General features: G+C 44.0%; 1 protein-coding gene across 1 annotated transcript in view; it reads right to left on the bottom strand.

Annotated features, from left to right (window-relative positions):
• Positions 1 to 2,444: 2,444 nt before the first annotated feature.
• Positions 2,445 to 15,442, bottom strand: part of LOC142579771 (transmembrane 9 superfamily member 1-like) — a 131,935-nt gene continuing 118,937 nt past the window's right edge. Inside the window, exons 12-14 of the mRNA XM_075690326.1 lie at positions 11,925 to 12,087; positions 8,703 to 8,894; positions 2,445 to 4,864 (exon numbers count right to left, since the gene is read on the bottom strand). Of these exons, the coding sequence (XP_075546441.1) occupies positions 4,663 to 4,864; positions 8,703 to 8,894; positions 11,925 to 12,087 (557 nt within the window). The 3' untranslated portion in view covers positions 2,445 to 4,662. The remainder of the gene's footprint in view (positions 4,865 to 8,702; positions 8,895 to 11,924; positions 12,088 to 15,442) is intronic.

Here is a 15,442-nt window from a genome sequence, read left to right as displayed (position 1 = left end):
CCTTACGGACAATAAAAGTTTTTACACACACATACACATCCCAGTCATGCATCAACCATCATCATCATTGCCTGAAAGTTCATCTCATTGCACCATTGAATCATCCGTTGTCCTTAAGCGAATTTCCCCTTCCATTGACAACCATTTTGTTTCAAAGGAAAAGAACAGCGTAAACATACTTGAAATGCTATTTTCTTGTGTATTAACACATTCACTGCGATGTGGGCCGCAGGTGGGTCACGAGTTATTCTTTGTGCGTCTGGGCTTTTCTACAGCACACAAGCAAAGTCTTTGCCAGACATCAATGGAGAAGAAAAATTCTCATTGTTACTTATCTGATGTGTTGCGAAGCCATTCCTCTGTACCTCGTGTAAGTTTCCAAGGAGCACTTGCCTATCTATACATCATCATGCACATGAATGGGGACTTCAAAACACCTACTGTGTAGTGAACACGTTAAGTGCACAAAGGCTGCACTGAGCAATCTACACAAAACATTATTCCCAGCAATGTAGAATGAAAAACGCAATACGCATATTTTCCTCGCACTGTGCTAAGAGATAATGTCATACAGCTTGTACAAACAAAAACATACTTTATTACCACTCAACGTACAATAAATAAACATGCGTCAATCAGTACATAAAACCACAGGGCGTGGTGCGAAGAAACAGTTCAAGAAATAAAAGTTTTCTTCAGTTTTATTAGTTAACATGCTTCACACTGCAAACATTCCTATGTAAGCACACATTCTTCCGTACCCAACAAGTAGAACAACAAATAATTGCACAATTGAACACAACTGCACACATATACCTGAAGATCACACAGACACCTGACACATGTGTGCATGACATGCACAGACTACCACAATCTGATTATTTCACTTGATCTAGACACAACGTGACTAGCATAAAAGTGTGCCCCGGTGATAAACTTTGAAGCACGAGTGACTCAACCCATATGCACGTTAGTGAATTATGGGAATGAGTTCCACACTACAGCACAATAAACCAAACCTGTTCACTTTGAAATGTCCCAATCGAATTGGTAGACCACAATATGCTTTGCCTGCAAAGTAATGTTTGTGCTACTCCATACGGATAATCCGCAGAAGTCCACATAACTGCTAGGCATTGTAAACTAATGTGCCATCAACTTACTGATATGCACAAAGGGCACAAGCTTTATTAAATACTACATTTAAGGGAGGGCGATTAATTTCCGAGGGAGTGGCCACCAAAGAAAACAAGTCACCTGCAGTTACGTGTTGGGAGAATGAGTTGACCAATTATATGGTTCTAATATATCTTTCATCTCCTTTCTGCAAGTCATAAATGCCAAAGATTATTCTAGCAAACCTAAATGCGCAACATCATTTCAGGAAGGCCTTACGCTAAATACTACAGTGTAAGGGGTTCTAAGGAATGAGACGACCATGAATGCGGACTGTTCTGGTTGGTGCGGTAACAACATATATGTTCACGAATCCTGCCTAGACGATCCGTGCAAAAGCTTGCCACGAACACAAACTGCATGCATTTTGGAGCCAGATGACTGCTTTCCAGAGATCCGTAGCCAAGTTCACTGTTGCCATTCGGATGTGACATGTGTACTTTGTCAAGGGTATAGAAAGGCCACACAGTATAAAATTGGGGCTCGATTCCGGGCCTGTGCAATGCAACCGCAGTTGCACCTTCTGTAGTTCAATGTCCTGGGCAGTCATGACCTTTAGTCATGAAGCTCTCTGTCATCTTTCAAGCGTTTGGATTACCAGGATTGCCACATAAGACCCGCAGCGAGACCTAGCAGAATCACTGGCTCTTGTAATACACATGCAGTGACAATTGCACTTTTGACAGTCTGTACTTCATCACCCGATACGGATGGGAACCTACTAACAACATGAATAAATGCCTCCAAGCTGTGTAAAACATGCAAGTGAGACCAACTGCGTGTGCAGCAATATTCCCGCGAGGACACGAGACATGGTACTGCGGTTAGGCACTAGTGCACTGAAAACAACAAACGTGCGAGTACGCTACATCAAACGGAGGAGCACATGATACAGTCAAAGTCAAGTAGTAATGAAAGCAACTATGGTTGTGGTACAGTAACAGCAAGCCGTGCGCTTCAGAATATAAATTATTGTAAAAGCTAAAAGTGAACAAATAGCTTTAGTTCTGACCAGGAACTGTTATGGCAGTGCAGCACATCAAGAAAACAAAGTTGCAACATCAAAAGCAAAAATGTTACGTCACTGTGCCCTTGGCTGCCAGACCAGCTGGCAGTACAAGTGAAGGTTTCTCGAGAAAGGCTGAGATATTTCAAGAAAGAAAAGCTTTTTGTGCGTTCCTGTTTGACGTCAAAAACCTCTTTTAGAGATTAAATTCTCCTTGCGCCCTTTAAGAGACTTTGGCCAGGACTGAAGGTGCTATAGCAAGTAGAAGCAAGAATTCAGTATTTAATTAAAAAAAAAGAGGTGCAAGTGCAGTATCAAAAACACTGAATATGTCATGGGCTTTCAACTACCTTATGAAAATTTCTTACACATAAAATGGTAGGAAAGAAGGCTCGCTCGGTACTACAAAACTGCAAACTGACTTCATGCTAACCAACAACCTTATTATTATTTCTTTCCAGCACGTCAGTCAACAGCTGAGATCTCACCAGGACACGCGCATTTGGGGCAGCCTAATATCTCGCAAAAGAAATGTGACCACAACATAAGTCCATAAGCAACGCAGCTTTTGCAGCTCCTATGTGTAGCCAATCTTAAACTTTGCGCTTTCTTATAACTAAGGTGACTGTTTGGGCAGGTTGGTAGAACATGAATGCAGCTTTTTGCACACAAGACGAGGACAAAGAAGAGCCTCAGACACACGAGGGCAGTACGTTCGTGTGTCTTAGCCTCTTCTTTGTCCTCATATTGTGCGAAAAAAGGTACATTCATGCTCCCATGACAGAGAGCCGTTTCAGGATTTTCAAATACAGCCTGCACTGCAAGCCTCTATGTAATATGGCACTGAGACACAGCAAAAGTGGTTGTCAGGTCAGAATACAACAGGTACAATAAGGTGCACAAGTGCCAAGAGCGTTGGAAGTTATTCTCTGCTCTCTGGAGGTGCTTCAGATAGGTGCTACGTGATCACAGCAACAGCACTAAAGGTGAACAATGTATTCAGAGACTAAACACGAAGAAAACTGCTGAACGAAATGTAATGCAAGTCAATCTGCACTTCAAATTATGGCCTAAAGCCAGGTATACTTTCAGTCTGCCTGCCCCAAAGTATGCAAAAAACAGTGACAACATCGACGACAATGAAACTGCTGGCAACATTCCAGCTATCAACATGTAAATTTTTTTTTAGCTTTTGGGCTTAAGTAGTAAGAAAGTGCACATCAAAGCTTCAGTAACAAAAGGCGCAATGTTCTATAGCTTTGTTCTCTGTCACTTCCTCATGTACACTCGCATTACGAAATGTTTCAAGTATTGGCTCAATTTTATCCTGACAGGAACATTGTTACCTTAAAATAAACCTTAAATATTAGCTATATATTAACAAACGTCATCATCTGGCTCTGCAAGCAGGGAGTTTCTGCATCCTGTATCAGTAAGCCTGTTGCCTCCTTTAAGGCCAGCATAGAATCAAAATTTGCACTGAAAATCCAACAGCGTGTGATGACACATGAAGAAAGCCTGGCAGATTAAACTCGTGCACTAGAGTTGATAATGTACTCCGTTGTGTAAAAACTGATTTTCAGATATAGTTGTGGCTCACACAACTGTTTCGACGACGACCGAGTTAGTACTTTCCGACTTCTGGCTTAGGCCTTGCAATCATAAATGGAAAAGGGACTAGCAAGGCCACTTTGTGCAAGCTTCTGATGCGTCACACTGACGGAAAGATTTTGCGAGCTGCCGTATTAATATATGGCGGGCTACACGGTGCAGACTCTGGCTGAAACTATAGCACTCGGAGCACTTCTTCAAAAGAATTATGTTGTGGTCGCGCAGTGTTTAGCCACGGTGTTGCCACTAAGCCGAGCTTTGCACAGCAATGTCACGATCACTAATTTCCCAAAACAGACAGCACCGTGCGGAAGAAGAAACCGTACTAGAAGAAGTGCTTGAAAGACCAACACACACCACAACAGCAGGGATTCTGACCAACAAAAAGTTTCAACCCTATCCAAAAAATGCAAGAACACCTTTCTCCCATCAATTTCAATCCACTGGAACACAACAAACAGCTCACCAATGCATCAACAAAGAACATCAAAATTAAATATGTACAGTTTTTCTTTCAAATTTTCTCTTTTGCATTCCACGTCCTCACTTGTAGAAAATGCAGAGAGACCTAACCACTCTTAAGAGAGAGAGGGAGAGAGAAAGAGAAACAAAAAATAAAGGAAAAAATTTAGACAACAAAGGCTTCGGTAGGCAACTGCAGGTTTGAAAGAGATGCAACAGTCGAGCTCACTGCCCCAATCACAAGAAACACAACGCAAGCAATGCAAAATGACAGCAACGACCGCGCACAATGCTACACAGCCCAAAAGCAAATGAGTCGGCAGCAGATGAGATGCTGGTCTCAATGGTGGCAGCCGCAGAAGCAGCAACAGTAGCAGCAACGGGGCGTTGTTCACGGCAGCGGCCACTCAGTCCGTCTTGATGGTGCTGTACAGGTAGCGCACAAACCTGTATGCCGAGAAAAAGCTCACGGTGCCCAGGGACAGGAAGAACACGTATGCCGTCAGGATGCTGTAGCCGAAGAACTCAACAGCCTGCAGGATTCCACCCATATTGGACCGGAAGAAGTAGAAGAACACAGCGTAGAAGAACACGAATGCACCCGTGGCTCTGTAACAGAAGATTTAGCTGGTTCATTTTTAAAGATTTACAAAGTTGGTTACAAAGGTTGAAAGGAGAGAATATAATATACAGTCTACGTCCGTTACGATAGATCCACATACAACACACTTTCGGATATAACAGATGATCATTCTCACTTAGTTTGGTTCGCCTATGTTATTCATGTAATAAATTTCAGTTTTAACGGACCAACTTGTAACAAATTATTGGTTACAATAGACAATTTCGGGGCAAATTACGTCCAGATCGGGTAAATACAAAGTACTTTGCTGTAGCGGTGCGGCAGTGCATTCACTGCGCGCAGCTATTTCCAGTCACTTGCCGAATGTGCAAAAATGAACTTTTTCTGAACTCTTTTGTTACCGTGGCTATAGAAATTAATCAATTCGATCGGCAGTTTTTGCATGCATTGTTAAAAATTTCCATAGAAACTCTTCTAGCAGCAACGTCATGTATCATCTGAGATGACGACTGAACGATTTGCTGGATTGGACAATTTTTGGCAGATTAGGAAGTCTGGAAAAACAAAACTGCAACTGGACGTATTGTCGAAACTAGCCTCAAGTGCTCCTAGCGCTCCCTTCAATAACACAATGCAAAGTTTGCACTTTGGTCGACTCGGCAACACAATTTTTAAATGACAGCAGCCAGTGAAGAAACAGAAGCTTCTTCTTGGGCTGTCAATTTTCTGATCCAACATATAAGCTATTTCAACAATTTCTCAAACAATGGTAGTTGCTCATTAGCATGTGTTATTTTGATAATTGTGTTAGACTAATACTAAGTGCAACTTTATTTTCACCACTGTGGGTTGATTTTATCCATCAGCTCTTTGACAGCGTATGTACAAATTATTACAAACAATCCTTCCAGTCCTGTATGGCTTTCGTTCACACAAGAGCACACAGTCGATTTCAGACTGACCATCGACTGAAGCTTGACTAGCTGTCTAATCTCTCATATTTTGAACATCGCCGGTGCAAGCGCCACGAACCATTGTTGTACAATATTGTGCAACACTCCACATTACTGTACAGCACTGTATAGGAATTGAAAAAAACACATGGGGCCTCCAGCGCCAGTTGAATGCGCACTAGACCTCCTCGCTTGCACAGAAAAGCAGACCAAACCCAGTAATCAAGTATGGACAAGGTTCATACATGCTCCCCGACCTGAGAAACATTGCTTTGCAATCCTAAAGAATGCAGTAAAAAACAAACCAGGTGCCCACTGCAACGAGTAAAAGCAAATGCTCTCTATACAGCAGGAACTTAAGAAGGTTTTGGGTGCAAGCTAGTTCGTACAGATCATTCATCTTAAACAGCGCCAAAAAACACATGGAGAAGGAAGAGCACTGGTTAAACAGTGCTGGTACTGTGCTCTTCCTTGTCTGTGTTTTTTGGCGCTGTTTAACACGAACGAGTAGGAACTTAACCATCTTCACATCAGCAAAGCTACTGCTTTCCCGCATAGCATGAACATAACTACGGCTGATATTGATGGCAAAAAAATCTTCATATAAATTTTTTTTGCGTGATCTGACTTTAAAAAGTTGGGAACTAGAATCCAGGTGCATATTATGTATATTTCAAAATTTTGTTTTGCTCTCAGTACTTTTTTACTCTTAGAATTGGCAAATTATTTCATTCGTGTTCCTCGAGGTGCTTCCCTGAAGTTTCACATAAGAATTCTCAAAGTGTCACAGCAATCATTACTGCTATACATCCATGCAAAACACCAGTGATCAGGCTAGTATTTTATGTATTGCAGTATACGTGGCAACTACTATGTAGTGAAATAAAATGTGAATGCATAAAAGCACCGAAAATAAGCATATATCTACCAGTACCAAAAGAGGTAAAAGAATCAACACACTAGTGGCAAGTTTCCAGACATGGCGTGTCCAGTGCAATGTCCCGCCAGCTAACACAGTCTTTTCGGACAACCACACAACAAGCGGTTCAACGCTGCTGAAAGGGCCGCTAGGGCTATATTGCTATGCGATACCATAGCATACACCGCTTCAAAAACCACCACCAATGACCGCACAATGCACTGTTTTGAGAATGCTTCATTTCTGATTGTGCCAATCCACACGAAAAAGGAGGATAGATCGCTAGCGGTGTTCCAGACTGAGAAGCGCATAATGCGATAGAGTCATCCTGCGTGCAGTGCAGCAGCAGCCAGACGCAGGCTTAGAGTTTAGCTTGCCCCGGATTGCAGCTCTCGTTCGGGCTACATATTAGACGGCGGTCATTGCTTGCCGCAAAACCTTAAATTAAAACATCAGTTTATTCTACCAACCACTGTATTGCGTGAAAAACAAACTGTAGGTGATATTTGTGCCACTGGTGGCGGCGGCGGTGACTTCCTCAGAGCGGGCGACTGCCGTGGCGGAGAACTGGCTGGGCGGCTCCTGGCCACTCTAGCGCTGTATAGGTGTTTATATGCTCAAGGGTGGGAAATTGCCATGTTTCGGCAACCAGCGCACAGAAAACGGCAGACAGCAAGGTCCCGTGCCACGTGGTTGTACAAGTACCGCATAAACCCGTTTATGTATGATTTATTTTAATTTCGATGCTTACAGCATTATACTTATAGCCTTCAGTTTAACCAGTGGTATACGCGAAGTTCCACCATTTCACAACACACTACGGTCATAATTTTGGGTAGAACAGACTTCAGATATAACGCTCCTTTCTCATGGGATTATTACAATCCATTCTAACGAGCATCAACTGTATTGCTGTATATAAGTACACCTTTACTTTACTTTATTGTGACAAACAATTAACACGGATACCTTAGTCATGTGCATGGCATGATGTCTTAAATGTACACCTGAAAAACAATCTGAATGTACTCAACAAAGCTGACGTGCTCACTGGCCCACCCTGACTGTAATCTTTCATCTTGTTTCTTTTATTTTCCTCCCCACTTTTGTGTTGTTTTTGTATGAAAGCTGTTATAGTGTTGTTATAGTGTTATTGATCCATTTTTAACATTTAGGGCTTCCTGTTGAAGTGTTAGTTGTTGCAACGTGGTAGGCCCAGCAAACTGTCTTTACATTGTCATTCTGCATTTTGTCTGTACCACATTTGTTGCTTTCAAGGGTTCGACTGTACTGGTGTTGACACCCTGAGCAGTGTCAGCAAATCTCTCAGCCACAAGTCAGAGCTGTGTGCTTTTCTTTAAAGGGGCCCTGAAACACTTTTGAGCGTAATAATAATAAAAAAATGGTGCTTATCGGTTAACGAGGCTCCTGTGAACGTGTGAGCCAAGCATTACTGCACTGCATGCAGCAAGGAATGTACAATCTCGTGTCAAAAGCACTGAAAAATCTCTTGTGCTCGCATCTGCAAAATTGTCATTGAAAGCAGTTGGCCTGTCAACGGTATTGGCTTATCATGCGATTGCGAGAACATTCTCAGTAATACATAATTGCAAGCTGCTGCTAAGATGGCAGCGGAGTGCTGTGTAGCATGGTCTACTGCAGTCGTCACGGCATGCCGTGCCGAGCCCTTTTGCCACCGCGACACTAAACTTCTGGCCGGTGCTTTGCCCTCTTGTTTTCTCTGCTGTGTAGCTTCCAGAGCACCAGTGGAGACGAAAAGAGAGAGAAAGCCAGTTATCTATGCTATCACTCCACTTATAGTTGAAGGATTAGAAGTATTTCTGCAGCATGAGATCTGTGGGACGATGTACTCTAAATTTTATGATTAGTTTGAAAAGAAAGTGTTTCAGGGCCCCTTTAAAGTGTGCTAGTGCCCTTGCGCACGCTGTTTCGAGTTGAGGAATGCTTGGAGAAAGGCAGCAGTGGACTGACCCGCCGGTGCAGACGGCCTTCCACCACCAGTGGTAGTCCTCGGAGGAGAGCTGGAAGTAGGTGAGCACCACTGCTATGCTGGCCGTCACGCTGAAGAGGATCAGCGCCACCACCAGGAGGATGCCATAAAGCGTGTACTGCTCCCGGCCCCACACGGTCGAGAAGATGTAGTACAGCTCCACCGAGATGGCACTGCATGCAAAGTGAGGAGAGCAGCAGGTGCTTAGACTCCTGAAGAGAGGCAGACAGCCAGTGTTCACCAATCCTCTTCATTAATCTGTCTTATGAATGTGCCTGTTCGCGGACGCGTTACATTCCTGGATTCAGCTAAAATATGAGCAAGGCATCGTAGAGGACGTAGCCTTGCTGCTACCTGCTGGTCCGAAGCGCTTGTCTAACACATACCTGAAAAAAAAATAATCGAACATTTAATAACTTACAACTAAACTGTCCAACAACCTGCATTTCAATTGCCTTCAGTACACTCCCCCCAGCATACACTGTGCAGGTCACTTTCATATCCGTTATGGGGGGAATCGGCTCATACATTTGCGCAGTTGTTATTGCACTGACACTGTGTTACCGCTGTTGTTATTCTCTTCTGGACATCTCATCAGCATAAAATGGTGTTCCCTGAGATATAACAGTGTTGTAGGGTAACATGGAACTTCTAAAAACAGGCTGAAGATTGGGATAGTCTGCCTGAAACTTTAGTCAACATCACATGACTCAAAGCAGGCAGCTGTGCCAAACAGCATGGTTGTTCAGCAAGCGTGGTAATGATGGGAATTATATAGATTTGCCTAAACTTTGTCCTTCCAGCTTCGAGAGATCCTGCACATTTGTGTGAAACTTCATGAAGCTCATCTTTGATTGGTAAGAAATTGTATGGCAATAAATGTTCTCATTAACCCTAATATTTCTAGCATTCAATGGTTTCCAGAGCACTATACAAACAATGTATGTTTAGAATACATAAAGACTAAGCACGCATGAGAACTGTTAGCTAGCTAACATCACTTAGATGCAGTGATGCATATACTTGAAAATATCAATTTATTTGTACACAGACAAAATATGTTATTTATATTATAAAATACATATTAACTATTCTAAAAATATGATGTGCGGTTAATATAAGATGCAACTGAGACAGAAACTAATATAAAGGAAGCTACAATATATGCTCTCAACAAAGCCATGCCAAACTGCACAAAAATCCATGATTTCTAGCCTAACCATAATTTCCAGAATCGCTGAAAGACTAAAGCACCATATTTCCCTCTAGTGATCTACAAATGAAACACTGCACCCGGCGGAGCATGAACTGCGAGATGGCTGGCAAAGTGTAAGCTTCCAACGTGGTATATCCCATGCTGTACAGCGTTTTTCCTTGAGCCCTATTGGCTTGCGCAGCAGGTCTTCCCTCCACCACATCTATTCCTCCATCACTGCAATGACATCCTCTACTGCCAGGCGCACACAGACGCCTTCCTTTTTCACACGTGGCTTCACCTTTCCGGCGCATCTGCTGCTGAACCTCTGCCTGAATTGAGTAATGGGCTCTACAATCTCTCACATGTTCTCTGGCACCGATGCCCAACATGCGACTACTGCCCTGCTATCCCTGACCTCTTCCACTACCATGGCTCAGTGGCTGACTCGGACGGACACCTTACCAAGGCACTGAAGGATCACACCATCGAGCTCTTGGACGGAGGCTCTCTCCAGGGGGGCTATTCTGTAAGCGTCCACCTAGTGGACATGATTGGCTGGAAGCACCTGTCTCCTTCTGACGCATACCCCAGTCCAGCCAATCAGAACTTCAGCATGCAGAAGAAATGGACATATCCACTAGGTGGGCGTTTACCGAATACCTCCACCAGAAGCTTCCTTGGGCTCAAGCTTATACTTATCCTTCTAATAAGCTTATGCTAAGCTTATGCTTATATGAGGAATCCTACTCATGATGGGTGCTTTAAAGTTGAAGAACCACCCCATGACCCCTTCAATTGCCATTTTCTCTGCAACTTGATGACGCATCGCACTCCAAGCGCAGCGGCAGTGAGGGATCGAAGTGAGTAAGCATTTTGGCATTGCATAAAGCGTTTTTTGACTTCTGAAACGCTTCCCGTTGTCATCCCCTGGCATACAAAAAGCATTCTGAGCCTTCTATAAGTGAAACCTGAGCAAACAAGGTTTATTCAGTGTTAGTTTCTGGTGTCCCTTTACAGGGGCCATGACACCCAATTGCCAAGCTTGAATTATGGTTGAACATCTTGAAGGGGCAGCGCAGTAAGACAAAGACGGAAGGCAGGAACACACAGGACAGCGCTGTCCTGTGTGTTCTGTGTTCCTGCCTTCTGCCTTCTGTCTTTGTCATACTGCACTGCCCCTTCAAGATGTTCAACCAGTCCTAACGCGCCCAAATGTCGACCCTTCTACTTGAATTATGGATTGCATAATAAACGGCATGCATCCCACAGCAAGGTGGTAAAATATGACTGCATTCTCTGTGGTAGAAAATTTGTACTTGAATTTATTAGCAATTTGGCAACACTAAACGGTGGTGAAATGACTCACACTTCCAGCTACGGCTCCCTCAGGACAACGGAAGCCAATCTCGGAGGCTATACTTTTGGGTATTGAAAGCACCAGAAGTGATCGTAAAAGCAGGATGTAGGTCATGGTCACCCTCCATTTTTTTTTTCATGTGCACCTTGGCAGTTAGGCCGAGATAGTTTCTGCAGGCTTTCTCTGTTTTGTGCTGCTTTTATCCCACAAGTGAAAAAGAAATGTGGGTACAATGCAACAGCGACGCCCTTGCTGTGCCGTTGGGTGCCAGAGCTTGCAAAGCAATATGTGCGACGTGGTTTCTGTTTCGAAGCAGTCGACATCGCAGTAGCCCCACAGTTCCTGACGTTGTGCAACTCTTGCCTGTTGTACGAGGGGCCCGAAGGCAGTGATTTCAAAACCGAAATCTGCTGTTAAAATGTGTTCTAAGAGCCCAGTTTCCTTTGTGTGTATTACCATGTAGGACCCTCTACTCTCAATTACAACAATACACTGGTAATAGTTTGAGGACCGTGTCGTGGCCCCTTTAAGCTACAGTGACAACACTGGGAAACATAGTGCCAAATATGTAACACAGACCTAAGCTGCACTCGGGAAGCGGAACGACCAATAAGAGAACCAGAACAACAGACTCAACCACTGGCTTACCTGAAGGGCAGGAAGCCACCCACAAAGCAATGGATGGGCAGGGAGTGGTACCACGGCATGGGCGGCACCCCCCGTGCAATCAGCTTGGCTCGGCAGGGGGCCTCAAAGGGGCCCGCACAGTTCTTGCCCAGGATGCCACCCATCAGGGTCAGCGGGTAGCCGCCTACATCACCATGTAAGAATAATCTGCGCGTGATTTTCTCAACAGCTGTCACAGTAGCTTGGCCACAGAACAACAGAAAATGCACAGAGATCAGAGCCCAGCACTTCCCGCAGACAAGGTGGATGCTCTACCACTAGGCCACCGCTGAGGTAAAAGTACGCTTGCTAGACCCATGCCAGCAATTTGTCAACATGTAGGAGCCCTTCCTAAGCATTGAGGATGGCTGAACACCAAACCAAGGAGTGAGACTGCACCTATTTTATCTGTAGGTGCCCAGCAACGCCTGTGTGTCAGAATGTCTCCCAGGCCCATAGCAGATGTTCAGCCTAATGGTCTATGCAGTTGGAGTGCTTCTCTTATGCAAAAGTGTTTCCCAATTGGCTGGCATTTGGTGTTGGCCGCTTGTGGTAACAATCATATTGATGATGACACAATCGCCAGAAGCAAATCGATTTGTGAATACAGGGTCAGCCTTTTTTTCCTCCTAGATGCAATAGTGACATAGTCATTTCTGTGTATCGTATAACAGTTAACCTCAATACAACCAAATTCTCAATATGACAAAGTATCTAACTTTTTATAACTACTTGTCTTTAGAACACTATGTATTTAGAACCTCAATATAATGTGTGTTTATACACAATTTCAATACAATGAAATTTCACTGCAACTGCAAAGGAATACCAAGAAAATAAATGGAAATTTCCATGGACGGAGATAGTCAAATGGTTCAATTACAAGTGGCTGCTTGCGAAAATCTCTTGTATCACACGCTGCACACCCAGGAGCGACCACCAAAACTGAGTAGAGTCATGTTCTCTGTAAAGTCCAAGTGCAATAAGAATATAGAAACTTCTTCTTCGCTCACCTGCTATCATCATTGTCATTGTCGCTATTGTTCCATTAAAGGCGCCATGTTCACTGACCGCTCTTCCTGTGTGGTCCTTCACGGTTTTCCACAAAATGGCACCGTGAACGCTGGAACTGTATTAATCAATGACTGAACAGCCCCTAGGACCAACTAACGGATCCATGATGGAGGACCCGTGCATGGATTCGCTGGGAAGAGCAGAATCAACGGAAGCAACTGCCCTCATCCATTCAACAAGAGCCTCCTGCTACAGGGAAGGCCAGCTGATGATGGACAGGGCACTTATCAGAACGATGGTAAGCCTCATCTTCGACGATATCGACGCGGCTCTCTGTGAAGCCACAATGCTTCAACTGCGCCTCAGGACCAGCTGGCTTGAAATGCTTCAAGAGAGGCTTTGTTTCTTAGATGAAACAATTGAAGTACTGACTTCTGACGATGAAATATGTGAAGAATATACGCCTCAGGCAGATTACAGAGATAAACTGGTTACATTGAAGTCTAAAATCAGACTTGCTATTAAGATGAGACAGAGTGTCAACAGTGAAGGTGTGTGACAGATATCTGGAAGCGGAATGGCCATCTTACTACTCTTGTGCCTTGAAGCGTTGCAGTAGTTACAACTGGTAAAATATTGTATGACTGAAGCTACAAGCCATGACGGCATTTCATTAAAGCACCTACTGAAGACAAAATTGTCGTGTCTAAAACTGGTAGTAACATGGTTAGCAACATGGATGACAGATCCGAAGGCAACTATCAACTGATGTCATCATCTTTGACTTTAGAGACATATCGGCAGCACAAGGATGAATGAGAAGTAGCTTATTTAGCCACAGGGATACCGAAAGAGCTTTCATACAGTGTGCAGGACATGCGAACGGTTCAAATAGTGACGCATGGTTTGACAATGTCTCTAATCAGCAGTCCAGGAGTGCGCAAAGACATCATTTTCACCGAAGAGTCACGGTGCCATCCAGGCAAGGGAACGCATACTCATTGTATTGATGACCACGAAGGCACACGCATGAACCGAAGCGAAACGAATTCCAGCCAGTACAGGTGCTGACCACAGGAGGCCCATCATCACTGTGCAATCAACGCAGAAGAGTGTATCGCCACTGCCTTGTACTCCGTTGTCGGAACTAACTGCCCAACTGCCAAAGAATCCTACGAGGCACAAACAACCAACATCCAACCATTAAGACCAATGGCACAGATATCCAGTAAATACTGGCACAGATATCCAGTAAATACTGGCACAGATATCCAGTAAAGCTAGGACAACGATGCATCAGAGACAGGATATTACTTGCGTAAAATCAAAACAGTGGGAAGACAGAACGAGGTGTTCATTTTGTCAAGTGCTTTGCCGGCGCTGCACATCTCTTGACGAGGTTCACACTGTTTCAAGGAAGATCAAGTAATGACTACAGAATATACCAAGTGCCAGCTTCTCATGTTCAACGTTGAGCAACGTCATCTAGCACCACTACATGCGCACCCGAATTGACATTACGAAACAAAGTAGAATGGTGCATTTGGTAAGACAACAAGGACAGGGCACAGATCTCGGTGAATACCCATCGCAAGGTGAACTTATGTGAACCAGTGAACAACGCCACCAGCGCAAGGTTTCCTTCAAATTCTCCGGCCTACTGGTACTTCACAATCATTTTTAAGTGGTGTAACCAGACTTGTTTCCAAGGGCACGAAAATAACTCTTTATGTTGGAGCGGGGAGTGTGTAGAAACTTCTTCCTTGCTCATCTACTGTCATCATTGTCATCGTCACTGTGTTTCCATAAGACACGCCATGTTTGTTCATCGACCGCTCCTCCTGTGTGGTCCTTTGCGAGTTTCTACAAAAAAGATCCTGTCGTACCCCGCGCACTGTATCCTTTGAGTGTAAGTGAAAGCACGTGAGGATGAGCCGAGAAGGATGGTGGCTCGATGAGTACAGTCTTCTCGCACGAGCAAGGGGAAATGGGGGAGGAAAGCAAGCTCACAGTAATGCCATGTAGCATGCGTGAGAGGAGGAGGGGGCAGGTTGGCGCGTGCCTTCTTTTTTTTTAGTACAGGCGTGGCTGTCAGCATGGCTGAGCGCATACACAGCACATTCCTTCTGATTTAGAAGTAATGTTCTATGTGTGCAAAGAGTGGGCATGCCAAGATGACTTGGCATCATATTTATTTATTTATTTATTTATTTCAGTACTCTCAGGGCCAGAGGCATTACAGACAGGAGGGGCATACAAAATTGGCAGCAGTTTTCTTAAGTTTGTTGACGTCGGTGATGGCAGCCATGAAGGCAGAGAGGTGGTTCCAGTCATTTCCAGTTCGAGGAATAAATGAATTTATACAAAGGCTAGTTCGGCATTGCGGTATTCCTACCTTGAAGTTGTGGTCAGTGCGTGAAGATATATAAGATGGGGAGAGGAGTAACTTATCTTTGAGAATAGGGTTGGTATAATAAATTCTTTGA

Source organism: Dermacentor variabilis, chromosome 4 (assembly GCF_050947875.1).
Source record: "Dermacentor variabilis isolate Ectoservices chromosome 4, ASM5094787v1, whole genome shotgun sequence".
Taxonomy (NCBI): domain Eukaryota; kingdom Metazoa; phylum Arthropoda; class Arachnida; order Ixodida; family Ixodidae; genus Dermacentor; species Dermacentor variabilis.
Note: the sequence above shows the minus strand (reverse complement) of the source record. Positions and strands in the feature narration are given on the sequence as shown.